We start from the raw sequence: 26561 nt of genomic DNA on the forward strand, positions 1-26561 counted from the left end.
CCCACTCTAGAAGCTTATGCTAAGGAACTTTTGCCAGCTGGATGCCCCTTGCCAAACACTGCTGGGTGTAAACCTCAGAGGAGAGAAAGCCCAGCCAGTGCTCAAGGGCTAGGAAATGAAGTCACCAACCACCAGGTGGGAGGTAGGACCCATAGTGCCTTTCAGATTCCTGTCGCTGAGAGGCACCTCATGGCGCCTTTCAGATTCCTGTCGCTGAGAGGCACCTCATGGCTCTGCCTGGCATTCCCTGAGCTCCTTGCCAGGGTGCTGGCTCTTGCTGCTGGTGTTGGAGGACACATGCTTTTGCCCAAAGCGGGGCTAGCTCCACTGCTAGCTCCAAAGCTGCTTCATGGAGGGCCGTGCTAAACTTCTGTGAGGTGCACAGCCTTGGTGCGACGTGTCACCAAAAGGGATGAGAAGGGACTTTGTGCCCTGCAAAAGCTCACCATTCCATGCAAGTGATAAGACAGTGACACAAAACTCAGCAGCTACAGACATGTCTCATACAAATGGCAGCGACTAGGGACACCTGGAACACAGGAACTGTAGGCCCAGCCCCAAACCCAGACTTGAGAGATGCCAGGATACAGGGCGCAGAACTCTTTGGGTCACATACAAAAGCTGGTGAGGACACTCTTGAGGGTCACACATACAAAAGGGAGCCATCTGGGTGATTTGCAGGATCAGGCCACAGGGTGTCTGGCAGCCGCAGGATGGAAAAGGAGAGGCTGGAGGCCCAGGACCAAGCGGACCCTACACACACAGGGATAAAGCATGGTACACAGAGGCTGCTGACCCAAGGGAGTGGGAGAAAGAGGCCAGAGCATTCCTCCAGGCTGGGCTCCTCTCCCAGCATGGATTCCAGTAACAGAAACTGCAGCTGGGGAGGCTGGGGGCGGCTGCTTGCACGCTGGCATGCCTTTGGAGGGAGGGGACCAATGGGTCAAGTCTGACCAGGAGAGGCCACTGTGTCATGGGGAGAAGGCTGGGCAGGGTAGGGGTGGCCTGTCATCTCATGGCCTTGGGAGGAAACACTTTTTTTCATCACAAAAGAGGGACAGTGGCTCTGAACCCACACCATCTCCCTGCAGCCATGAGCAGAGAGGCCCACCTGGGAACTAGAGGGGAAAAAGTGCAATGGGGCCCTTAAGGATCCAGGGAGTGGCTTTCAGCTGCCTTAGAAAGGTCCCTGGGAGTACCATCCCAGAGCTCCACATAAGTGCTGGGAGGGGCAGGCCTAGAGTGGGAGAGAAGGTGGGAGGTGCACGGCAGACCACCAGGACCAGAGGACTAAAGGGGCCAGCAGTGGGGACCAAGGGGTGCTGGAGCCTCTTTGGGACAGCCACATCTGGCTCACGTGTCCTGGGCCTCATGCTGGAGTTACTGGTAGGAAGACAAGACAGGAAGTGCACAACTTCACAACACACCAGCCCCAAGACACCCCCACACAAAACTCTCTAGAAAGGGTTACATGAAGATGGCCTCAAGTACTGTGTGATCTTTATTCCATAAAAATCTTGAACTCAACACAAGTTTCATCTTTACATAGGATGGTAATTGTACAAAGAATTAAAACGTTTTTGTAAAATCTGATTAAAACACTGATTCCTCCCCACTCCCCCACAACTCAAGGGAAGGAGACAGGATAGAAGGTAAGGGCAGAGGTGCGTAGCCCCTCAACTGAACCGGCTGGGAGCCTCAGCACCAGCAGATGCCCAGGCCTCCCACCCCTCCTACAGCGACTCCTCAGGCCCGGCTGGCACCTCCCACTGTCCGCATGCTGGAGGCTGCCGACAAGGCGTGAGTGGGCTTCTGCTCTCTCTGCTCTGTTCCTGGGGCACTGGGCATAGGTGACAGCTTGAATCTAAAGATCAGGTTCTCTGCCAGACGGAAGCCCCACGGGCAAGAAGGACGGGATCCCTGGACAGCGAGGCTGCAAGGACCACGCAGGACAGCTGGCCCGTGGCTACAGCCCATGTGCACACGAGTGGGAAGGAGGGGTGGGGAGGCAAACAGGCCGACACTGTGGGAATCTAGCCTGACTTTTGTTCTAAGACAGAAGAATCTTCCCAGAATGACAATACCAGCAGCTTCCCAACTGTCCTGTGGGAATCTCCGGGCATGAAGCTCCCTGACCCCAGCCAGGCTGAGTTGTACTGGGAACACATCAGGAACAGGCCAAAGGGCAGCTCAAAATAGTCTGTTTGGCGAATGAGTTCGACTGGAAGCTGACCGGCTACAGGATCAGGGAGCAGCCTAGGAACTCCCAAGTATCACTGCAGGGCCCTGGAGGCTCTGGGGAGGCTGAACCGGGAACCCAAGGCCAAGGCCAGTCTGGGGTAGTTAGAGCTGCTTGGGCCCAAGGCCCCAAGGAGCTGGGGAGGAGTGCCAGGGTTTCCACACAGGCGGTGGCCAACTGCACCTCCTCAAGCCTGCTTCCAGCTCCAAGATGCCAGGAGATGGTTAGGCCTTGAAGAAGTACACACAAACTATATATAAAACAAAAAAAGCTCTCTGAAACGCAGATGCTATTCCTCAGGGAACTTTTCACCTCAGGCAGTTTTCTGTTGAGATGCTGGATTCATGACCAAAAAAGGGCCGACATTTATTTTTAGAGCAAAAAAAAGCCTATTTAGTGCCTCTCAGAGGGCTTGGATTATGTGGCCACCCTGACCTGCCCCATCCCCAGCAGCTGTCATCACTCTAGGGGACTGAAGACTAGGAGACTACTTGCATGTGCATGGAACAGGGCCCGAAGGCTCTGATGCCCTCACGATTGACTGGTCCAGTGCTCTGGGTTTCAAGAACCCTTTCTTGCCACTAGCCCAGATCCCAACCCCCACCAAAGGAAAGGATGATGGGCTAGTGGAGCCAGGTCAACTGGCTACACGGCCACTCCTCCCCAGACGCCCCTCACTAATGGCCTGCCTGGCAGCTCCTGCAGCCTGCTTCTAAGTACCTGGGAAGGGAGGGATTGGGAGGCAGCTTAGGAAGTACTTTCCCTGTGTGACTTTAGGAGAAGAGGCCAAAGAAGTTGGGAAAATGCCCAACAGAAACAGTGGGAACAATGAAAACAGAAAGGAGGACTCCAGGGGGCTGTGAATCAGCTGTGGCTGGTGACAGCCTCTGGCTAATGGAGCCTTATAGGTCACCAGAGAGAAGGCATGCTGAGGGACAGCCCCAGTGAGCCTTTGGGCCCAGCTGGCCTCACCTCTAAAGCCCCATTCCTCACTTGGGGAAGCTCTAGATGTTACAGTGTTCTTCCTTAGGGTGAATGAGATCTTCCCTGGGCTAACGTCATTGCAAGGTCCAGGAGGGAACCAGTTAGGATCCAGAGTCCCCAAAAAAGAGGGAGGGATGAGGAGAGAAAACATATTTGTGTTGGGGTCTTGCACACGGAGCAGCACCACATGTATGCGTGTGCAGGGGGGACTGTCATCACCCTCTGGGAGATGCCACCCACCCAGAGGACCCCAGACGACCAGGGAGGCGGGGCAGGACAGCCAGGCAGTCTTTACACAGGAGGCCCGGGCGGGCAGCCAGGCAGGCAGCCTTCCCGGAGGCGGGACTAGGCGTGAGCTGCTGGACATGACTAATCCACCCCAGGGGACAGGCCCAGGGCTCTGAGGAATTCCATAACTTGATGGAGTCCTGTCCCTTTCACGGAAGAAAATGGACTTAAGCTATAGCTTGCTGGGAAGGAATCTGGAACTGAAGACCGTTTTATTAAGAGTCCGTGTCCAATGATTAGGCAGGACCTACATAGAGGGAGAGAGAAACCAGTGTGAGAGAAATGGTGTGGAATGTACCGTTCAAGTCATAAGAACAGAAGAACCGCAGACCAAGCCAGCCTCCTGTGCCCTGCTTGCTGTCAGGGCACGAGAGAATAGCGCCGCAGACTAGGAGTTCCACCCCCTGCCTGGCCAGCTGCAGGTGGGGACAGACCCACCTTTCCCTTAGAAGGGCCTCGGATCTGGCACGCATGGATGTCTCCAGAACCGCCTGAGTCTGTTTATGCCGTTTATGCTTCTAGACAGAACTGCTTTCAGTAACAAGTTCCATATGTGCCGAGTGCATGCTGGTGTTTCCTTTACTGGTCTTTGCATCTGAGAGGCTACCCTGCCTGTCCTCCTTGCCATCACTTCTGAAGAACAGCCTGGTGTGCCATGTGCATTAGGCGCCCACTGATTCTGATCTTATCCCCCAGGGTCTGCTTTTCTGCACCTATCTATCTCAAGGAGGTGATGCTGACCCTTCCTCAGGGCTTGGGTGGAGGTAGGAAAAAACCCTAAGAAAGATATGGAGTGCAGGACCTCTAGCTAACAGCCTCACCTCTGCATTCCTATAAACCACAAGAAACCAAAAAAAATTATAAAAAGAGGAGCCAGTTACATACACTGTTAAGGAGGAAAAAAACAAAAAATAAAAACAGGTTGAGGAAGAAAGTTGTCCCTTCTTTGTCCCAGGCATCGAATGCAGCTCCCCTTGACGGGGGAGGGGGTGTGGGGCTCGTTCCCACCCATATAGCAGACCAGATGCTTCTGTTAGAGTCACAGATGCAACCAACACTGCACTCCCATGGTCCCCAAGTGCGCATGTGGGAAAAACCCGCCCACCGGCCGGTCTCTCATTCAGGACACATTACACAAGGCTCACCTTCGCCCATGAAGCCCTAAAATCCGTCCCTGCGTGTGTGGGAGTGTGAGGGTCACCTGGCAGTGCAGGCAGACTGGCTATAGCCCCGTCCTCCAGATCTCTTCCTACCCCCACCCCCACCAGGGGACTTACCCCCTCCCCAAGAGCGTGCGTCACACCCTTGGAGTGGGCAGCAGCAGGCCCCAAGATGGGACTGGAACCGAGTCCTTCCAAGACCCCAGGGGGTCGGAAGCTGAGGCTGGTTGTCTGGGAAGAATGCCCCATGGCCTCTGTCTGCACTTTCCAGCTCAAATCTTTCCAAAACATCAAGCATTCCTTTTCCCCTTGGAGCTATTAAGAAACACCCACATGCTCCGATCCTGGGAAAAGGAAACCAGGAGACTAAAATAGCTGGAGTGCGCTCCCTCTGCAACTAAAAGACCAAAATCAAGTCCAAGAGAATTCCCTGAACTCCTGTCCCAGCCCAGACCAGGGGTGCTCCTGAGAGTGACAGGAACTGTGTGGCCACCCCTGCCCATAAAGATCTGTGGGTGGCATTTGGGAAGAGCCAGACATCAGCAATGTGATGGGGTGAAAGCTTAAGATGGCTCAGGGTCAGTGGGAGGGTGGCACTTGTACCACCACCTTCTGTCCCTCAAGCTGATTCAGAGTTTAACCAGAATCAAAGCTCAGTGGAAGACCACGACTCAAGTAACAGCTGCGTTCAAAAGATGTCATGGGACTGGCCAGCAGTGCTGCATGCTGCTGGACAGGAGGAGGGACACACAGTGGCCTGGGACAGAGCTGGAAAAGAAACACCCCCTCTGCCCCAGTCTGTGGACGCACTGCCTCCCTGAAGCGGCCTTGCCCCAAGGACCAGCCCCCATGTCCTGAGCAACTAGCAGCATCCTTGTCTATGGACAGTGGCCAGAGAGGAGTCCACGTACCACTGCCCTAGCCCCAACTTAGTGCCTCTGGTTCAATTTCTTTTGGTGATTCATGTCTCGGGGCTGTGTCGGCAGAACTGACAAATATAGGCCCTTAGGAATTTCAGCACTAATCCAAATGGAAACACAAGAACAAGAAGGGCAAAACAATTAAGCCCCCAAACACCAAGAGAAATACCTTCAATGCCCCCCACCAGGCCCCATCCCCCACAAGGCAGAACCACCTGTAACTGGTCAGAGAAATCTACCCAGCTCCATGGACCCAGCACGAGCAGCTGCTGGAGGAGCTGCCCGGAGAGCAAGTGCAGGTTCCTGTGCAGGATGGGGGTGGCAGATGGCCACATTCAGTGGTGCCAGGGCACAGGCTCCCACTTTGGAACCTGTAGCATCTGAGCTGCAGGGCACAAACCTACAGGGTGGGTCCCTCCCAAGAGTAAAAGCTCTCAGCTGGCCTCCGACAGAGCTCTCCAGCGCACACAGAAGGCAAAGGAAAAGTTAGGACCACGAAGACAAAAGAGAGGCTCGTAAAACCCAAGGTGGGGAGGGTGCCTGGGAAGAGGAAGGAGCTGGAGGCAGCCGAGGGAGCCGCCAGGGCTGGACTGCCGGAGCCTGGGAGCCTGCAGGCTGGCGGCTCTGAGACTGTAAATCTCGCCCTCCTTCCTGCCAGGACAGCTGTTCCCAGGACTCTCAGATTACTTGTTGCACAATCCTTCCAGCTTCTTTAAAAGGGGGAAAAATGTGGAGGAAAAAAAAAAAAAATCTCGGCAGCAGCAGGGAGCTGCTAGAAATACCATCATGGTCACTCCACAGCAGGCGGCAGCAGGCAGGCTGTAGGACGCTCAGAAGCTCAGGAGTCAGGGACAAAGGCTACAGTCACAGATTCGCAACGGGGACATCAGGTGTGATGGTCATGGCCCCCTAAGGTGCCACAGTGGGTGGGGCCAAACCATGCTGTTTTAGCTATCAGGTCCGCTGCCAATTTCAACCTCTGGGGTATTCTTTGGTTGTTCAGATCCTTAGGAGAAAAGGCTACGAAACCCCTAGTAGAAACAGCCTGCTAGAAAATGCAGGAGGTACAAAACCCCAGAGGGAAAGACAAACCTGAGGCTTGGCTGGCACTGAAAGTGAGAAGTCAGCAGCCACCAGGAATGCTAATTGGGCCCAAGAATATGGCCATTCACCCTGTTAAGGGCACTGGGCCCTGGCTTGGGGCCAGCTCTGCCTGAGCAAGCACCAAATGCGGCGCCCCCTGCTGGTAGACAGGTTTAAAAAAGCAATGGAAGGGGGAGCTGGTTAGGAAGAAAGAAAAAATGGTTAAGGATGGAGAAACAGGCAGCCAGCAAACTACTCACAGCAATCTTTGCATACAATAGGAGCTCAATAAATACAGAATATACTTAATGACTTTCATGTCACTTTGGCCCACTAAAAATGAGGTAGTCCTGAGCCCTCCCCCGACACTTGGGAAACCTGGTGTCCTTACTGTAAAAGGGAAGAGGAGCAGTGACAAGACCCAGAGGCCCCCTTGTCCCCAGCTTCCCTGGACAGAGGCAGGCTGAGCCCACAGGAGGACCTGTGGACCCACACACCTCAGGGCAGCTTCACTCTTTCCAACTGCTGCAAATGATCCTCAAACTTCCTTGGCACCACCAGGTCACATTATTTACGTGAACAAAGTGGAGCTTATCGTTTATTTCCAGTTAAAATAAAATATCAGGGATAAAATAGGTACATGAAAGAATATGCCAGGAGTCTTCGTTGCCCAAACACACATTTCCCACTGTGGATGTGCACATTGCAGCCTGCCTGGAGGGGCACACCCAGTGTCCCAGGGCAGGCTCGCGGGTGGTCCACAGACTGTCTGCTCAGCTGATAGAGTTAGGGACAACTCTGCTCACCCAGAGAAGGCCAGCTCCACCTCACAGAACTAACTCACAGGCTAGTCACCAGGCTTCTTCCCTAGCCTCTCCTCTGGGCCAGTCTGAGCATCTGCTCCCCTGAGAATAACCAGGAGGGCTTTTATCTGGAGGAAAGGTCCCCTTCCCCACCACCGGCACAGCTCTCAGCATCTCCACCTGCCCCCACCTCCCGTGTCAAAGCTGCTGCTCAGGCGCACCAGTGGATACAAATGCACGCCCATGGAGCATGGAGAGAAGGAACTGTTAGAGGTACAGGACACGCATGTCCAAGTGCGTGCAGTTAGGAGTAGCCAATGCAGCAGTGAGCACACTATGGGGAGGATGGCAGTGCCCGAAGCCCCAGGAACAGCAGGGCCAAAAGCAGGCTGTTCCACACCTGCCAAATCACATCACCTGAAAGGGCTGTGTTGCATGCAACTGTGACACACGGAAGACTGTGAGGCTGGGCAGGGTCACGCTAAGATCAATTCCATCATCTGCTCCCACCCCTTCTTTCCCAGGTCTCTGCAGTGTCAATACCCCTGGCTACCTGTCTTCCCTGCCCCAGCCCAGGTCGAGGGTAGTGTGGGGGCAGGTGCAGGTTACCCCCGCCCCCAGTTAGAGATTAACATGGTGACCAAGTAGATGGACAGATGGGAGGGCCCAGCAAGTTCTTATGACTGCTATCTCTGGTCTCTGGTAGCCTGGACACAGGATGGAGCACAGGCAGGATTCCGACAAGACTCTAAGTTAGACACCTAACCTGTTTCAGAGTCTTCGCTGTCAGAGGAGCTGGACTCGCTGGTGCTCTCCGACTCTGAGGATGAGAAGCCCTTCATCTTGGAGGAGCCAGCAATCACATCAACTTTCTCAGCTGCAATAAAGCAACAGGGACAGAGTCAGGCAGGGCCCTGAGTCCCACGAGCCAGAAGGCTGCTCCTAATGGCCGGCTGCAATCCTTCCGATCCCCGGCCAGACCCACATTTCCCAATGGTAAGCAGCTAGCCTACCATGCATGCCAGCCAAACACTTGGCTTACACTGGACTTTCAAGGTCCCTCCAATCTCTCAAAATACCCTTTTACAGGGTTCATCAAGGATTAAGAGACCAGGGCAGGAGGGAATTCTCTAACACAAGGGACTGCTGCGATTATGCTCCCTCAGCTACTTTTCTGACAGTGGGTAAAGAGGACCTAAAGGGGACATGACAGTCAAAGACAAAACAAGACAAGGAAAGAGCCCCAAGGGATCTCCCAGCACCTCAGTGTGCAGACTGAGGCAAGTGTCACTGTGTGGCACCCTGGGCGGAGGATGGGGTGTGTGTGTGTGCCAAGGACCCCAGGAGTCAGTCCGGGCTGGAATGAAGGCTGTGTGCAAAGCCCTGATGTGGATCCTAAGTCCTACTGGTTCTAACGCAAAAGCTGTGAGCCAAGACAAGGCACTGATAACACAAAAGAGCTGCTTGGAAGACCTGGGGTTGGGGGAGGGGGGGTGTCACACCAAGCTAGAGAAGACAGCAGGCAGGCACAGTGCCAACTTAATGCCTTTCCTCCTAGCCACACCCCCCATGCCCAGAGACCCCAAAGACGTAGGGGGGTGGCTTCTGGGGAAGACTCAGAGGCAGGAAGCTAAGGACGAAAGCTGCTGCTGCTCAGAGCAAGGCTTAGGACACCTAGGTGCAGGTGGACCGCAGATGGCCAGCAGCCAGAGAGATCAACAAAGGCACCAATAAGCCTAGAGCTGAGTCTGACGTCACAACCCTTCACAGGTTTCTATGTCAAGAACGCAGATTTTATAATCGGAAGGAAAGCAAGCCTGCAGAGAACGAGGGCCGAGACTGGAAGGCAAAGTTACCCGAAGGTGCCAACAGGGGCCTCACTACTAGAGGTGCAAGGGTAGCAGCCTGGCCCATCTGCCCAGCCCTCTCCCTCACCCAGGACTGGGAACACCACCCCCCGCCACCGCCCCAGGGTGCCCAAGGGCACCTTGAGGTTTCCTTTTCTTCCGCAAACAGGAGGTGACATAGCGCTCCAGTTCACGCAGGGTGGATGGCTTCAGGGTCTCGAAGTCAATCTCGATCTCGTCAGGGTTGGAGTTCTTGAGTGAGGGCTCCCGCGACTGAATGATGTGCACCACGCGGCCCAGCTTCTCACCAGGAAGCTTGTTGATGTCCAGGCTAAGCTGCCGCTTCTCTTCATACGACATGGGCTTGCACTTGTCTTCTTCCTCCGACTCATATGTGGGAGGGGGTTTGCTCTTCATGGGTGCTGGCTCCTTCTTGCTACAATGGGGTGATGCAGACACCATTAAGAATGGGTCCCTGGGGGAAGGTGGGCACATATCTCTCCATTTAGGGCTTGGGGAGGCTTCCACACCCCCACCCAGTGGTCTTCACAGGAAACAGGGGGCACTGGCAGCACCTTCCTGGGAGCACATGGCTGCAGTTGAGACCACAAATGGTGAACTGGGGGGCTGCTGTGCTTTGTCTTGCCGCCTGCACCATGCTACCTGCTATCCTCTCTCCCTCAAAGGCCCATCCCAGAAAAAAGAGCAGAGAGGCAGCCTCCCTCCCCACTGTCCCCATCTGGACTAGGGGCACTGGTGGGGGTAGGGGTGACCCACAGACCTTGTGTTGTTGTTACTGGTATTATTTTTCTTGGTCTTTTTGGGAGGAAGTTCCTTGGCTTTGCTTTTCTTATTCTCCTCCACTTCCTCTTTCTTTTTGTGCTTTTCTTTTTTCTTCTCCTTTTTGTCTTTCTCCTTTTTCTTTGGTTTGTTCTGCTGGGGCTGTGAAAGGGCTGCAAGCTGCTCGTGCACGGCTTTGAGCTGTGGAGCAGACAAGCAAGACACACAATCCCGTCACCCTGGTCTCTGGCCCTCAGCTCCACGACCTGCCGTCTCACTAGATATCCAAAGTGCCCATGCCCACCCAGACCCTGAACTCCCAGGGTGGCCCAGTGTCCTCCTTGTCAGAGGAGCCACTCAAGCCCCATGACCATGCTGGTTCCAAGAAGAGGATCCCTAAAGAGGCTGGGCAAGAGTGCATAGACAGGGACTTCCCTGGTGGTCCAGTGGTTAAGACTCTGCACTCCCAATGCAGGGGGCACAGGTTCATTCCCTGGTCAGGGAACTAGAGCCCGCACGTGGCAACTAAAAGAACCCACATGCCGCAACAAAGAACCCGCACTCAGCAACTAGACCCAGCGTAGCCAAATAAATAAATATTAAAAAAAAAAAAAAAAAAGGAGCGCATAGACACATGTGGGCACTAAAGGCCTAATGGCCAGCTTGTAGAGAGAGGAGCATCCTGGAAGCCCCAGAAGAGACGCACCATATGCTGGCTCGGCCTCCTTCTTCCAGATACCAGAAGGATACAAAAGCCTCACCTCTGCCCAGGGAATGGCCACGTCACCCCATCTCCATACCCACAGTGTACATTTAAGTATGAACAATATGCACCCCTGACCTAGCACAAGGGGACCAGTGGGAATTCTGCTCATGCTAGAACTCATGCTGGGGGGGGGGGGGGGAGAGGTAGGGGGTGGCGGGGGGTTGTGGTTTGAAAATGGGGCTGCCTGTGTCCTCACCTGCTCCTGGAGCTCAGCCAGTCGTTGGGCTCGCTCCTCCTCGGAGTCATCAGTGGAGCTGTCACTATCTGAGGAGCTATCGCTGCTGCTGTCACTGGATGAGGGCGGGGCCACAACCTTGGTGGGCGGTGGCACCGCTGGGGAGGACACAGCCACCACAGGCTCCTCGGGCTCATCCGGCATCTTGGCAAAGCGCATCTCGAACACATCCTGGAAGTGAGGGGTAGGGGGAAGCTGTGCCCGTGAGGGCTGCTGGGTGCCCTGGGGGTGCCTGGACTGTGGCCCAGCGTCACACTATCCCTGGCTGCTGCGGGTGACTCAACAGGAAACAAAGAGGGCTGAGTCAATGGTGACCCCCTTCCTTATCACTAAGGCGAGGGGCTGGCAAGGGCCCCCTGATAACCCTTTCAACACTCCTCTTTCAAATCTCACTTTGGGGAGAAAAGTGCTCCTGACACGGCCTGGCACCCACTCCCTGGGAGACACAGCTGAGGTAAGGACAGGTGACTCACATCACAGGAGATAGCCAGCCCAATGAGGACATCAGTCTGGGGATCCTTGACAGATGGCAGGCCCGGACAGGACCCACAGAAAGAGTGCTCTGAGGCTCCCATCACGTTGATGCTCATTCAGTCAGCACATCTCAAGGGAGCCTTCTGGACGGTGGGCCGGGCACCAGGACACAACAGTGAACAGAACAGGGGTCTTACGGTTCACATTCCCATAGGGAGCGGGTGGGGTCTGCAGTTTTAGAGTTCCAGAGGGAACAAAGGTCCCAAGGTGGGAGTATGCCCAGCACAGAGCCCACAGCCAGTGAGGAGATCAAGTCCTCGCTGTAGTGGGCACATAACTGAGCAGGGCCATGCCACTGCCTAAGGCATCTCCAGGGTACACCAGAAATGTGAGAAAGTTATAGACGAGATATGGGATGCTGAGAATAGGCTATGGGAGACAGCCAGCCTTGTGAGGTGCAAGCAACGTGAGCAGAGACCCTGGGCTTACTGAGCATAGGATCCCACCCCAGGAGCTCCTGAGACCTGGTTTTCCAGTAGGATTTTGAGACCTGCTTTAAGCCTGGAATAAGTCAGTTAACACAGCAACTCACATAACAGAAGGCGGGCCTTCCTCAAGTGTGAATCCATGTTGGAGAGAGCAGCATGGCCCAGAAGGGCTGTGGGGTAGAGCTCCAAGGCTGGTATTTCAAACTTGAGTGTATCTGACAGAGCCCACCCTACAAGACTCTCCTGATGTCTCTGGAATGCAGCTTCAGGTTTCCCCGCCCCCAGGAAACTGGAAATGAGTGACCTGGGCAGCAGGGCAGGCATTCCACACAATTGTGGTACTGTCCCCTCCCCTCCAGACTACTCAGGTTCGGCCTCCTCCAAGGCAGGTTCTCCTCTCAGCAAGGTGCTGCCTGAACTCTGCTATCTGAGTGGTTTTCAGTTTAAGTACTAGAAAGGCAAAAACTTTCTAATTTCATCAGAAATAAATCATGGAGCAGATCTGAGAGCAACAGAGAAGACAAACAGGAGGGATGACCAGATACCATTATCACTCAAGCTGCCAGGGAGAGGGGGCCTTCAGACAAGGTGAGCAAGACCCTCTCTGCTCACAGTGCCCTGGATGTGGGCAGGCTCAGGTCCATGACTGACCCACATGAGCATCTGAAAGAGCCAGGCCTGCTCTTAGAGAAATGTGTCTAAGAAGGTAGTAGGGCATCAGGACCCCAAGAAGGGAGAAGGGTGGCAAGCAGGGCCAAGCACTTGGTGCTGCTGGGAGGTGACACTTTACCAAGTGGAAGCTATCTCGTGCCACTGGTCTGTGAACCTAGCCCCCGACGCCAGCTGCCAGACAGCTCTACCCTTACCACAAGGACATCCCTGTTCCTGACCCACAGGCTGTGACCGTTGTAGAAATGGGGGTGGCACCTGCCCTAAGGCCTCCTTCCCCTCCCCAGCTGCTTCTGGTCCCTGTCCTCCCAAAGCCCCAAGACCAAACAGCAAGGAGCATGAGACAAAAGCCAGGTGGGTTGCCTGCCTCCTGGCTGTGCCCAGCTGAATGACCCATCGTCCTCCCACCTGCATCAGCCCAAGTGGGGGACATACTGGGAAACACACTCGGGCCTGTGTGCCAATGAGCTAAGGGCTGCTGCAGAAAACCTTCCCAAGTGGCTGAGACTTGCACCTGCTCTGTGGCAAACAAGAATGATGTGCTCCCTGTCCTGAAGGGGTGAACACAAACAGTTGTACAGTGCCGTAAGTGCTAAGGTAGAAACAGCAAGGGGTGGCAAAGAGCCTTTGGGAAACTTGAGACCTAAGAATGAGAGGAGGACAATAGCTGCAGACACCCAGGAGGATGGTACAAAAGAAAGGTCAAAGGGGCGTGGGGGCAGACAAGAGGATGGTAAAACCCAATGAGATGCACCCAGGGCAAGTATGTCATGAGGGAGGACAGTGACAGAAAGGAGCAGTGAACACCAACAACCAGCACCCACCAGGGGAGCAGGGGCTCAGGGCTCCTGCACCAGAGCTGGCAGTGTATTCAGATGAACCCATCTACTCCGCCTGGTGTGACATTACCTCCACCCCACTCCAAGAATCTGAGCCATGTCGCAATTCTCAACATCAGAAAGAACACTGGTTTCAGAGAGTAAGTATCTCCTCTCGCTGGAATGTTGACCAGGGCCATCTACTCTGGGCTACATCAGATTCATGGAGGGAGCTCCCCCCTTCCCCTTTAGTGAAACAGAGATGCTCAGGTGCTGGGAGGTTGCAGTGTCCGAAGACTCCCAGGCAAATCAGCCTGCAGCTGAGCACAGGTGGAGACCCAAGGAGAAGGTGTTGCCCAGTCGGCCCCTCTTTGGCCATGCCTGGATACTGCTGTGAGGCTTAGCCATACCTGGGCATAACCAGGGCACAGAGGTGGGGAGTACAATGTAGGCCGTGGAGGCACACGAGGTGCCAGGTGGTGGGGATGCGGCCGTGAATGAACACTCAGATACACAAACACACTCTCACACACGCTTCACAAGCTTCCGACCTCTGGGACCTAATGCAGGACCCCAACACACTTTTGTCAGTTTAATTTTTTTCCTTGCCATAAAAACAACTGCGTACCACCATGAATTTGCACTTTCTTTCAAAATAAAACTCTGGTAATCCACATAGGTGCAAAACTTCCTAAATTACTCCTCACTTCACAATAGAACAGAGGGTAGAGGACAGTACCACCAGCAGCTCTGGGCCCAGCAGCTAGGTTAGCAGCCCTCAGCTCAAGCCACGCTCAGGCTCCCAAGGAAACCCTGAGCCCAGGGGCTCCTGACTATCTTTGTGACCACAGCTGCCAGGTGGTGGGATGTGGGTTTTCTAAAGGCCCAGAATTTACAGGCTGGAAGAGGAATATAAAGTGGATCATTTCCCGTAAAACTTTCTGGGTAAATTCCAGTCTTTGGGCACAGCCTAATTAAGAGACAGTAGGTCCCAACACCTCTTACTGAGGCAAACAAGGGCTGGGATTTTGTTACTCCTCCTCCCCAGTGGGTAATCTTGCCACCTAAACCATGCTGATCCTAGAAAGCTTCGAAAGAAAGAAGAAAACACAGCTCAAAATGCTACAAAATACAGGAACTGCCTTCTAGAGGAAAAAGTCCACACAGGGGGCCTGCCACGTCAACTGGGCTGAATCAGGCACCCCCACCTGCCTCCTGGCATGTTACTTTCAACAGCGTGGAGACCCAACCTGCAAGGGACAAAGCAAGCTGGGGGCAGAGGCAGCCTCGTGCTGAGTGGCCCACTGCGCACTGCCCCCTCCCCCCACCTGAAGTGGACCCTCCTCGAGGGCAAGGACCTTGTCCCATCCAGCCTGGTGTCTGGAGTCAACGTTTAGAAAAGAGGCTGCTTTGTGGCGAATATCTCAGTGCCCTTGCTATGAGCAAATCCCGTGTCTGGGATGCTCATGCCACTCCCAGAAGGAAAAAAAAGCAAAAGAAACAAAAAGAGCCTTAAAACAGGCACAAAAATTAGGAAGACGAAGAGCTAAAATATATCAGAGAATATCTTCTTTCTTCTTTTTAAATAAAGTTGCTCAAAATAGTGATCTTTGGTGCTGACAGAGAACTTGTTTAGCTGTTTGCATGAGGGCAAATAAAGGACATGGGTATTAATCTGGGCAAATGCTATCCAAGTCCTCAGGGAGGAGAAGGAGAGAGAGAATGGGGAAAGGGGGTGGGTGCGCCTGCCACCCTGCATCCCTCCCTCCCTCCCTCCCTCCCTCTCTCCTCTCTCCTCTCCCCCTCCCTCCCCCTCTCTCTCTGGGCACCACTGCCACCTAGTGGCTACATATGAGAATTGCAGAAAAGTTATAAATCCTGATCTGCTTCAAGGATGAGAAATGCAAAAGTAAATACTGAAAAAGGAAGCTTTGTGAAGAAAGCAGACAACATAGCACTGAATTAAAGAAAGTCCCCCTTCCAAAAACATAAAACAGAACTAAACAAAAAACCTCAGATAAAATAAAACTAATAAATAGCCAGTAGAAATACAAACCTTCAAGTCTGAGTGTGTGTTTAACGATAGCCAGATCCATGCTAGTAAGTTGTTTTTTTTTTTTTTTTTTTTAAACACCTAGAGTTTCAGAGCACTAAAGGCTAACCCAGACAGGCTGCAGTGAAAGACCAAAGAGGACCATGCCTTGGCTCCAACATGATGACATAGGAGACACTATGCTGGTGAATGCATGACAACGTGTGGAGTTAACAGAGCTGGAAGGCAGGTGGGCAAGCAGGGCTCAGGTGACCTCTGATAGACACCAACCCACAGGTCACCAAAGGCCTTTTGCAAGCCTTGCTTCTGGAAGCATTTCACAGATGGCTGAGAAAGCCTGGTTTGAGAAAGGCCCACCCAGGTGCCAGGAGAGGACCTGATGCAGGATGTGCAGACTGGACCTGTACCTTGTGACAGCAGGTGGCTCAGCCCACAGTCTGCTTTGACCCTGAAAGCAAAAGTGCAACCTGGGACCTTGGGGAGAAGAGGCTGGGAATTTTTATTATGTGTAATTTCAAATAATAATAAAACACATTATAACAGTACTAAATATCGACTTTTTTCTCCATAATTTTTAACTCCTCATTGTTCTACCCAAAGATATGTCTCTGTTTAAATTTGGGTATATGCTTTTCCTTTTTTTTTTTTTTTAAATAGAAAAAAGTGGAGTTAGTTCACATATTTATGCTGTAATCTGCCCCTCCCTTCCACCCATGTGTGCACTCCACAGCGTACATCACCCAGAATCTACTTGAAGGGGTTACGAATCCCACCCATTAGTGCATCATGGCCACACAGAACATCTAGAAGCAGCCGCCCTGGAGCAGGAAGGCAAACAAAGGCTTTCAAGGCTCTGGTGAAGAAATGCCCACAGTTGGCAGTTACTTCAGCTCAGAACTGGGACAAACTGTCTACCTGGCAAGAGTGTCCCTCGCCGACTTGAGACAGGTCTGTTTTGGAGAAGAGGTTGGGCCATGCACAGGACACGCACTCTTCCAGCCAAGGGCAACCGAATGCAGGGGGGTGGGGGGCTTTCAGTGGAATACCCCAAAATCCAAAATGCCCAAGACCATAACCAACCACCCTGCTTTAATTATAAGGAAATAATCCTAATGTAAAATTTACGTGTTATCCTGACTTTAGTCCACTCTTCCAAAGCAACATGGCATTATACCAAAGCAAGTGACAAAATCTGCCAAGGCCCATAGTGGCCTGGCCCACCCAGGACCCCAGCCAGCCTGCTCCTCTGCAGGATCCCACACCCGGAGCTCCCCCAGAGCCTCACCTGGAGCTTGCGGGCCATGGCCACCACCTCATGGTCAGGAGGGTTGTATTTGTAGCAGTTGGAGAACATCAATCGGACATCGGCACCAAATTCCTGAGCATCACGGTACTCACGGGCCTCCAGTTTAGACTAGAAAGACAGGACGGGTCCTGGTTAGCCATGGCTGCCCCTGCTCCAGTGGGGAGGTGGCAGCAAGGAGGGCTGCCTGTAGGAAGGAGCAAGTCAACTTCTCAATGGCTCTGGGTTTAACCCAGACCATAGCAGGGAGAGGTTATCACCCCAGTTCTCAGCACCAGGTGGACAAGGAGATACTCCAACACCAAGTCTCAGGGCGAGGAACTGCCCTGCTAGCATCCAAACCTACCCACTGTGCCTGGCTAAAAGGCAAGTGGACAGAGAAGCCGCAGAGGTACTGCTTAAGCCAGAACTGCAAAGGGAGGGCTGGGCCCAGTTCTGACTTGGCCTGTACTTGTCCTGGTGACATCGGACAGGGCACTGGTCAAAAGGAACACAGCAATGTCCCCTGCTCTGCCCATCCCACGTTTGGGCAGGCTTACTCCACTCTCAGAAGGAGAAAAGTGCCAAAAGGCTTAAAATAAACAAACCCAAAAAGGCCTCAGGATACTACAGTGAAAATGCCAGCACTTGTGTGCCCTTTACTAAGAGACACCAAGGCCTTCTTCATGACATAGAGCCTGGCAAAGTCACCACTCCCCAAACTCTCCAGGAGCATCTACCGAGTGAAGGTATCTATGGGCACTGGGCCTCAAGGCCACAAGAGGGCTCATCCTCAGATGAGGGAAAGGGCAGCATTGCTGTCTGTGACCAAAATGACCACATGATCTCAGATGATGTCCCCATAATCTCCAGCAGGGGACACTGGGCTTCCCTGGGCTGGTGAGAAGAGCCTAGACAGCTAGTAAGACTGGGCGCTCCTCTTGGACAGGCCTCAGAGGTGCTGGCCTTCCTTGTCCCAGGGAGCCCGTTCCCCAGCTCCAGGGGCACACCCACTAACCTTGATTGTGCTCATGTCCATGGGGTGCTTGATGATGTCACAGTAGTCATGCAGGCCCAGCGCCTCCACGTCCACGGGCTTGTAGAAAGGCCAGGCGTAAGCTGCGTGCTTCTTGGCAAACATCTCCTTGAGAATGCCACTACAGCACTTGAGCTGCTCTGAGACCTTGCTGCTTTTATCTGGTGCTGGGTGCTGCTGCGAGTCGGGCACGTCCTTCTTCGGAGGCTTAACAGGCCGGCTGCTCTCCCGCCGGGGGCCCACCAGCTTGGTGGTCTTGGGCTCCGGGGGCAGTGAGGGTGGCTCGTGAATGGGGTCGATGGTGGTGGGGGTGGTGGTGTCCGCTTTCCTCTTAACCCCCTTCTTTGTCTGCCGAGAGCACAGGCGCGATAGGCACGGTCAGAGGCAGCGGCTGGCACAGCGGGCCCTCAGGGTCACTCCTGAAGCCAGGTCCTTTCTAGGGTCTCAACACTCACAGGGAACAGGGCCCAAAGGTAAATTCCACAGGTGAAGGACTGAAGACAGGGAAACCCTGTCCCACCACTCTGTTCTGCAGCTGGGACAGGACCCTGCCAGTGGCAGGAGAAAGCACACAACTAAGTGTGAGATCTGCTCACCAGAGGCCAAAGAGACTTTTGAAAGCAGTTTCCTACATGCCAGGGACCTCTCCCACAGCCAACCTCTGTCACTCTGGCCACCCATGGGAGGCACATTTCAGAGACTATTTAGACAGCATCTGCAAATATGCAGTCTAAATTAGAAATGGGAAGGGGGGCAGCAACCCCCTGGGAGGTGTTACTCAATTATGGGATCTGTGGGTCAGCAAGACAGCAGCTTTTAGGCTGTGCTGATTTAAACACAGCTTGATCCCCCCAGGTCCTAACTACCCACAAGTGCCCTGGGAGCCAGAAGCATCAGCAAGGATAGGTGACTGTCTTCTGTAAGCCTCACTGCAATGGAGTGGAAGGGGAGGCAAGGGTCATCTAGCTGAGGTGACCGGAGCCAGCCAGTGGTCAGGCTAGGCCACACACACGCACAGGACGCTCACCTTCACAGGCTGTGGGGTGGCCGCGATGATGGGCGGGTGGCTCTGCACAGGCTGGGGGGCTGGTGCGGGCGGGGGCAGTGGCTGGGGAGGCACCGGCGGGGGCGTCTGCAGTGGCTGGGGAGGCACCACTGTCATGACAGGGGTCTGGACGATGAGGTCTGGGGTGACAGCGGGGAAGGGGTGAGGTGTGGCCTGCACGGGTGGAGGATTCTGCTGAGGGGTCTGGGTCTGCGGAGGAGTCGATGCTTGCGTTGTGTTTGGTACCGTAGAGACGCCAGGTTTTGCTGTCCCTACCAATCATAAAAGGGACAGGTGGTTAGATGCCATGTCTGCACGCCGGCTGACCTTGTGGGGACACTGCCACATGTGGCAAGCACACATCGGCGTGGGCATGGCACACAGTGTCTCTGTAACTATTTGTCTAAGAGACAGAACAGCCTAAATACCTTGGACCTCAGCCAAATCTGTCCACCTGTCCCAGGGGGCTCTGAGAGCAGTGGCACACCACATTCCACACTTCCTGGGGTGTCCTGGCTCCAAGTCCTGACTTGGGGACTCAGGCACAGAGACCCCTTCACGAGCATGAAGGCTTGAGTCAAAGGCACAGGAAACACACGCTGAGAGTCAGCACCAGGACAGTGACAGCAAAAAAAATGCTCCTTGGTGCTTTCAGGCAGAGCTGTCCTCATTCCCAGAAACGCTGCCTTCTGAGTAAGCATTTCTGGCAGGGGGACGGAATCGGCAGCCCTGGCCAAGGTTTCTGGAAATTGGCTACCCCCACCTCTCTGAATCACAGGGGGAGGCTGGACGGCTGCTGCCCTTCATGACCGGCTCAGACTGCCTCCCTGCAGTTGTGTGGGTGAGCCGAAACACACGAGGCGCTACATCCACCCCATGTAAAGACCAAACCCCTTGTCCCAGGAAGGGAGGATGGGGCTCCTTGGTCGTAAGGATACTGGATGCCTCTGGGCAGGTTCCATGGCTAAGGGGTGACCCTCAAGACCAGCTCTCCTTGGCTCCCCCTCAGCACTACAGGGGATCTAGCCAACCCCCTCTGCTCCCATGAAGCCACCACTTCCACGTGGGATAGGAAGTCACGTGAAAGCCCACTCCTTAGAGAAGCAAACAACTCACAGCACAGGCTACCTTGCAAACATCACCTTTCTGCAGCACGGAGCTGCGGATGGCAAGATGCAGAAGGCAGCTGTTTAAACTTTTCCTAGACAGAAACATTTCATGAGTAGGCTACTCCCTACCAGCTGGCCTTCGGAATCCCGTGTCAGGCTTGGGGGCAGGGGTAGGTGCTAAGGTAGACAAAGAGGGCTTGACTTCAGAAGACTATCAAATAGCAGACATGGCTCCAACACAAGTGTATTAATAAATAATTCAAATAACAAACCTTAAGGCTCTAGGACTGGAATATTAATTAAAACTGCCCTTGATCAGGTTAATTTATCTAAAATGAAAAACAAAGACTGACTATAGCACTGGTGGGATGAAGAATTCAAATAATTTAAAAATGCTTTGAAAAAGTTGTACTTTCTTTTTAACTGGAGTCCATCAAAAAAGGCTAGGCCCAATTTTTCCTACTTTGCTGGAGGGTCACATGGTCATATGACCCTCTGGGCTGGTTCCCCTGATGAACCTGGCCTCACCATACCCAAACAGCAACAAGGCAGGGAGTGTATAATATAGTTGTCTTCCCACCACTCCCAGTCTCCCAGTGAAATTGGAGAAGGCTGGCAAAGACTAGGGAGAAATAAAGCCAATTTCCCTGCTTTACTGTTCCCCAGTATATCCCCAAAGCAGCTCACTGGGGCTTGCGGAAATGCCCATTTCACACTGCTTTATGGGTCCCCACTTTGCCACAGGCTATTTCAGTGTGAAGCTAATAGTGCTGGGGACACGGAAGGTACCCTACCTGCTTCTTTCCTCCCACGTCCTCTTCCTTTTGCCTGGACTATCATGATCTCAGTTTCTTCAGTGGGCAGTTCGTTGATTTTTTGCAAGAAGAGCTTCTCCAGAGCTTCTGCCATTAAGACTATGTCATCTCCAGGCTAAAAGAGGAGACACATGTGGTGAGGGTTGGAAAGCCCTCCCCACCTTTCTAGACAGAATAAGAGCTCCCCACCCTATGCCCCAAAGTGTGGAGCATCATATTCAGGGTACTTCCCCAATCTAAACCCCAAAGGGCCAAAACAAAGCTATCCTAACTGGCATCATAGAAGCTTCATATGCCTGCAGGTCTGCTGCCTCTCTAGTCTTTTAACCTCTGGCTTGAGAAACCATCCCAATGCCTTAAGTATCTATCAAGCACTGCCAATCACACACAGGGGCCCTCCTTGCACTAGCGCCTCCTTCGACATAATGCAACTTCACTAGAATTATTTGAATTACACAGGATTTCTTGTCATAGATACGTGAACAGGGCTCCAATAATGTTCCCTAGTATATCCCCAAAGCAGCTCACTGGGGCTTGGGGAAATGTCTACTTCACACTGCCTTATGGGTCCCCACTCTGCCACATGCTGTTCCCACTCAGCTCTAAATGGAGAACCTCATCTGTCCACATTTCCCTTAAACCTAGTGGTGAGAGCTGAGACTTTAAACAAATGATCTGGCTTCAAGGCACAATCGAGCTGAATGGTTTGGCTACTGGGTTAAGTGATATTTATGTCTACATGTAAGACCCTGTAAGGGAACACTTGATTCTATGGCCATTAGCTGTCAATGGTCATGTCCACAGTTCCAGATGCGGCGGGTGGGCCCCACTGTACCCTCTCTCATATTTAGGTTTCTGTTTGAGCACACCTTTGTACAACTATATCTTGGTAGGTTCCTTCCTGACAATTTGTGTCGTCCAAACAGACTTTTTAATGCGTCGTCACTGTCCTTTTCACACCTTCTCTACTAGACATGCTCAAGAACCAAAGTCCCAAGGGTATCAGAAGCACATGCTTCCAGCTAACAAGGACAGCTTGGAAACATGACCAAAATGTTTTTGGCCTCAAAAGAAACACACCCAGTCACAGGCAAAACCAGCGGTCCCATTTACCTCTGTCGCCAATGGTCTCCTCTCGTTGGACTCTGATCCCACCTGCACCCAGCACCCCTGCCCAATGGGTTCCAGACATGCCCACCTCCTCCTTTACCTTCTCCTTCTCTATCAGCCCCTACATCTCACCTTGTTGTAGATGTAACAATTTGTAAACATAGTGTTGAAGTCCTGGATACATTCCTGAGCATTCCAATAATAGTTGTTTTCCAAGCGCTTCTTTATTGTTCCCATATCCATAGGTGTTTTAATGATCTTATAGTAATCCTGGAGAGCAGAGAGAGCAAAAGGCCAATGTCACCCCTGCAGCCATGCAGTACTCACAGGTGGGCCTGCAGATGTCACTCCAGGTCACTCTACAGACATGCAGGCCTAAACTCTTCCATGGTATCAGTGAGCCATCTCATGGGGACCCCAAGATAAAGTGGATCAGGGAAGGATTACTAAAAGCTGGGTGGCAATTTAGAGAAAAAATGTGCAAGTTTGCCAACTGTCCTGTCTGGGAACAGGCTATGCTGTCTTAACTGAGATCTATGTTTTTCTCTATTTTTTTTTTTGATGTTAAAATATCCTTTCATTTTTAGTAAGTATGCGGAAAGCATACAACCTTTAAAAAAAGTGGTTCTTATCTGGTAAAATAACCCATGGTAATTTCTACTTTCTCCCTGCTTCAAATTTTCCACATCAATGAAATGCAAAATCCTACAGAACCAGCATTCAAGCCCACCCGTAACAACTAGATCCCTTGCTTCCTGTCACACTAAAGAACCAAGGAGCAAAAGCCTCTACCTTCAGTTCATCGCACTTCCATTTCTTTTACCTGCAGTCTACCACTAAGGATCCACTAGTATCTGGATACAGTTCAACAACTAACCAGGTTAAGTGCCAGATGAGGAATCAAATGGACAGCCCTCACAATCCTTAGTAAAAACAAAACAAAAAACACCACACAACCCTCCCTGCCCCCTGCCCCCCGACCCCCCACCCGGCAGCCGACCCACTCCTCAAACCTTCAGATCTTACTCTACAAGTGCTAAACAGAAGAAGCCAGACAGCAGGTGTAGACGTCCTAAAGCCCTTCAAATCAAACTCTCTTCTACCATCATAACTTTTTCTAAATCTAAACCTATTCTAAAACCAAACGCTTATTTTTAAAATCAACCACAGGAAGAATTTGGGGACAGATCAGGCAGTGCCCAGGTTTCCAGGTGGAAGGACCACAGAGAGCCAGGCAAGAAGAGGGACCTGCATACAGCCAGCCGGCCCCACTGAGAACCACATTCTCTGAAGCTCCCACAATTAGACTCAGGTGAAGTTATCAGAACCAAGTCCAAGGGGAAGTCTGACAGCAGAGGGGCAGGCCTAGGCTTTAGCAAGCACCAAGGTCCTGCCCAGGAACAGTGGTGGACAATACTGAAAAGGTGAGCAAGCGGTGTGAGGTTCTGAGTTGCTCTGACAACCATGAGAAAGGAACAGAAGCCACTGGCATACACATAGGTCTGGCGAAGATCACAGCCCTGCCCAGCCTCAAGGGGCTACATTTGCTCTGACCACCTTTCCCAAGAGAACCAAGTCCAAATATATCTGCCCCAGGGGAAATTTAGATTTTATTTCACGGCCAAAGGTCTACTTAGAATGGTGTCAGGTGCTTGAATTGGCCTCAGTGTGTCAAAAGTGGTTCAAGGCCCAACAGGATAGCGGTTGAGGACAGAGTAGGAAGGAGGAGGTGAGACGATGACAAAAGAGGATGGGGGCTGGGAAGACTGAAAGGGAGACAGGGGTTTAGGGGCATGACAATCCAACTGTACATGTGTTCTGAATGCAAGAGGCACAAGCATTCTAATACGAAGCCCAGCAAGGAACAGGGGCCAAAACACAGGTAAAGATCTAGAAGGCATCAGAAAACAGAAAAAGAATGAACCCTTTTTTGAGGTGGCCCTATTAATATTTCCTAGAGAAGGGGGTGTCCCTGGAAAACTGGGCATTAGTATGGCATTGCTCCCAGCCAAACAGCCCTGCCCCACCCCTCAGGGTTAGCCCCTAGCTCTCCCACCTCTCTTCTTCCTACATCAGAGCTGCTGAGGGTGACATCTAGTCACACTGTGGCCCCTGGGGAGCCTGGCCTCCACTTCAGAGAATGACCTCAAACTCCCAAACCCCTTGGCCTAACAGACTACCCACCCGTGCCTGTCCTGCTGGCTGGGACGCTGCCTTCTCAGGATCTCAAGCCCTCCAGTTCCCCTTAGTTTTCACCCTCTCAGCTCTCCTTGCCTCTGCACCCTCTGCATCTTCCTGTAACAAACCAACCCCTCCTCCATCTGGCCCTGCCGAGCTTTCCCTTCAAAGCCAAGTTTCTTGAAATGATGGCTTCACATCCTCACCTTCTTATTCACACCGTCGCGAATCTGGTTTCTACTTCTGCGTCACATCTTCCTAAGGTCACCAATGCCCTCCTAAAGGCCAACAGTAGGGTCAGGTCGGAATCCTCATCTGTTTGACCTCCCTGTAGTCTCTGACGTAGAAACTTGGGGGTCTGCTCTCTGTGGTTGATTCTCCTGGCCTCCCGCCTCCCTCCAGTGCTATAAGAGCTGTGGGCCCCCCTTGGATTCCAACCCCCAGCTCCTTCTCTCCCCATTCTTTGCATTTGCTCTGGGAAGGTCACCTCACCTGTGGACCCTGCAGGGCCCAGCCCATTAGCCCAGCTAGAAACTGGTACAGCAAGCTCTCCCAAGAGACTCCCCCCAGTGACGGGCTCGCTGCCTCTACTCCTGATTGTGGTCAATGATAAGAGTGACCTCTGAAGTGCAGATTTGGTGAGGACCCTTCTTTTGTTCCCATACCCTTTCCTCAGTTGGTTCGTGACCCAGACCTGCAGCTCCCCCTCCTGACTCTCTTCCCCTGAGTGCATATGATGGGTATTCAATGGACAGAGAGTACCGGCCAGCTGTTACAGACATAGCAACTTTCAAGCAAGGAGAAGGTCACACTGGTGTGTCCATCCTTCTTGAAACTGGACGCCTGGCAGAGGCTGAGGATCCTATACCCATGCAGCTCGAACTCGTAAACCCACGTCTGGGCCAACTGTAACAATCATCTGATTCCAATTCCCTCGCCCAGGTCAGTGTGTGGGATTTGGCAAACAGCAGAGGGCAATTTAAAGACAATTAGTCCTTGATGCTTTGAAGAAAGGAAAAAATTAACACATTTGTCCTGTTTGCTCCCGAGGTTCAGTTAAAGGTACAAGTTGAGCTTCCAGAACCATTTGCTAGGAATGTGGGCAAATGGAAAGCTCTCAAAGCAAAAAGGAGAGGAACAGGGGTACAAAAGAACAAAGGCAAGTGCAGCATGGCCACAACAAGGCAGGCAGGTGTGAGGGGGTGTGCAGAGGCAGCCAGAGGCAAAGCTGCACCCATACTCCCTCTCTCCATCCAGGCCACCTCCATGTACTTGGCTCCCTGGGAGTTATTCTACTACCTTTCCCTGCCCTGTGCTCTGGGTGATGATGACAGCACCAGTACCAGAAGAGGTACTGCAGCAAGCCAGTCCCTCTCACAATCTGACCAACCACGTCTGCTGAACCTACTGGGCCAAGCGAGCCGACCACATCTGAGGAGGGAGGGCCCGGACCACCAAGTGACCCCACTTTAGCTCCCCATGGAATTGAAAGGCAAGCTGCAAGCAGCCCTCTACCCGTTTCAACATCTCTACAGAATATTTCCCAGAATGCTAGTATCAAAGAAACCAGTTATTATTTAGGCCAATGAGCACGTTTTCTCTCCTTCCCCACTTCCATTCATCAGGACTGCTGAAACCACTGTCAAGGGCCTTGTGGGTGCTGGAGTTCAGAGCTGGACCTCGCGCTTTTCACAATGACTCCAAAGGCATCTCCACCCTCCCGTAAGTCCACCCTCACCAGGAGCAACACAGGAGGAGACCTGAGGACGGCAGCCCCGGACCCTGCCCAAGTTACTCACAGGGAGGTTTAGCTTGACGGCATCCACAGGCTGCTGGAAAGGCCACGCAAACTGGTGTTTCCATAGTGTCTTGAGCACCACTTTGAGCAGATATTGCAGTTGGTTGGTCTGCCTCTTGGGCTTGTTGGGGTTGGAAGTCTCCGGGGGAGGGGGGTTGGTGCTGGCTGTGTTGGCTTGCTGGGGTTGGGCCTGGGCCTGCGTTGTAGACATTTGGGTAGTTTCTAGTCCATCCCCCATTACTGGCAGATTTCTCAATCTCGTCCCAGGGCCGCTCTCCGCAGACATGCTACTGATCCCATCACATTCTTCACTGGGCACTCTACAAGGGAAGAGAAAAGCTACCATCAGAGACCAGGCAGCAGATGGGTGCCACTCACAATGACACATCCCCCAGGGCTGTGGCCTCCAAAGGCTGAGCTCCTCTGGTGAAGACTGATCAGGTTGGCTGGGGAGACACTCCATGCACTGACTAAAAGGGCCCCAGTGAGTGTGCTCCTCAAAGATTCATCATCCAGTAGGGAAGAGAGATCAGGTACCAACTCCGAGGGCCGGGACGTGGAGTCTAGAGTCAACCAGGAGC

General features: G+C 52.8%; 1 protein-coding gene across 2 annotated transcripts in view; it reads right to left on the reverse strand.

Annotated features, from left to right (window-relative positions):
* The window catches only part of BRD4 (bromodomain containing 4), a 33303-nt gene extending 7015 nt beyond the window's left edge, over positions 1–26288 (reverse strand). The window contains exons 1-10 of one of the 2 annotated variants that reach the window (XM_065875274.1): positions 25982–26288; positions 22137–22274; positions 20874–21009; positions 18953–19242; positions 17908–18273; positions 16893–17021; positions 11067–11276; positions 10106–10305; positions 9465–9760; positions 8244–8354 (exon numbers count right to left, since the gene is read on the reverse strand). In XM_065875274.1, coding sequence (XP_065731346.1) covers positions 8244–8354; positions 9465–9760; positions 10106–10305; positions 11067–11276; positions 16893–17021; positions 17908–18273; positions 18953–19242; positions 20874–21009; positions 22137–22274; positions 25982–26266 — 2161 coding nt within the window. In that variant the 5' untranslated portion in view covers positions 26267–26288. The remainder of the gene's footprint in view (positions 1–8243; positions 8355–9464; positions 9761–10105; positions 10306–11066; positions 11277–16892; positions 17022–17907; positions 18274–18952; positions 19243–20873; positions 21010–22136; positions 22275–25981) is intronic. The other variant, XM_065875273.1, reaches the window with a different exon arrangement.
* Positions 26289–26561: the final 273 nt, after the last annotated feature.

Source organism: Phocoena phocoena, chromosome 3, assembly GCF_963924675.1.
Source record: "Phocoena phocoena chromosome 3, mPhoPho1.1, whole genome shotgun sequence".
Lineage (NCBI taxonomy): Eukaryota > Metazoa > Chordata > Mammalia > Artiodactyla > Phocoenidae > Phocoena > Phocoena phocoena.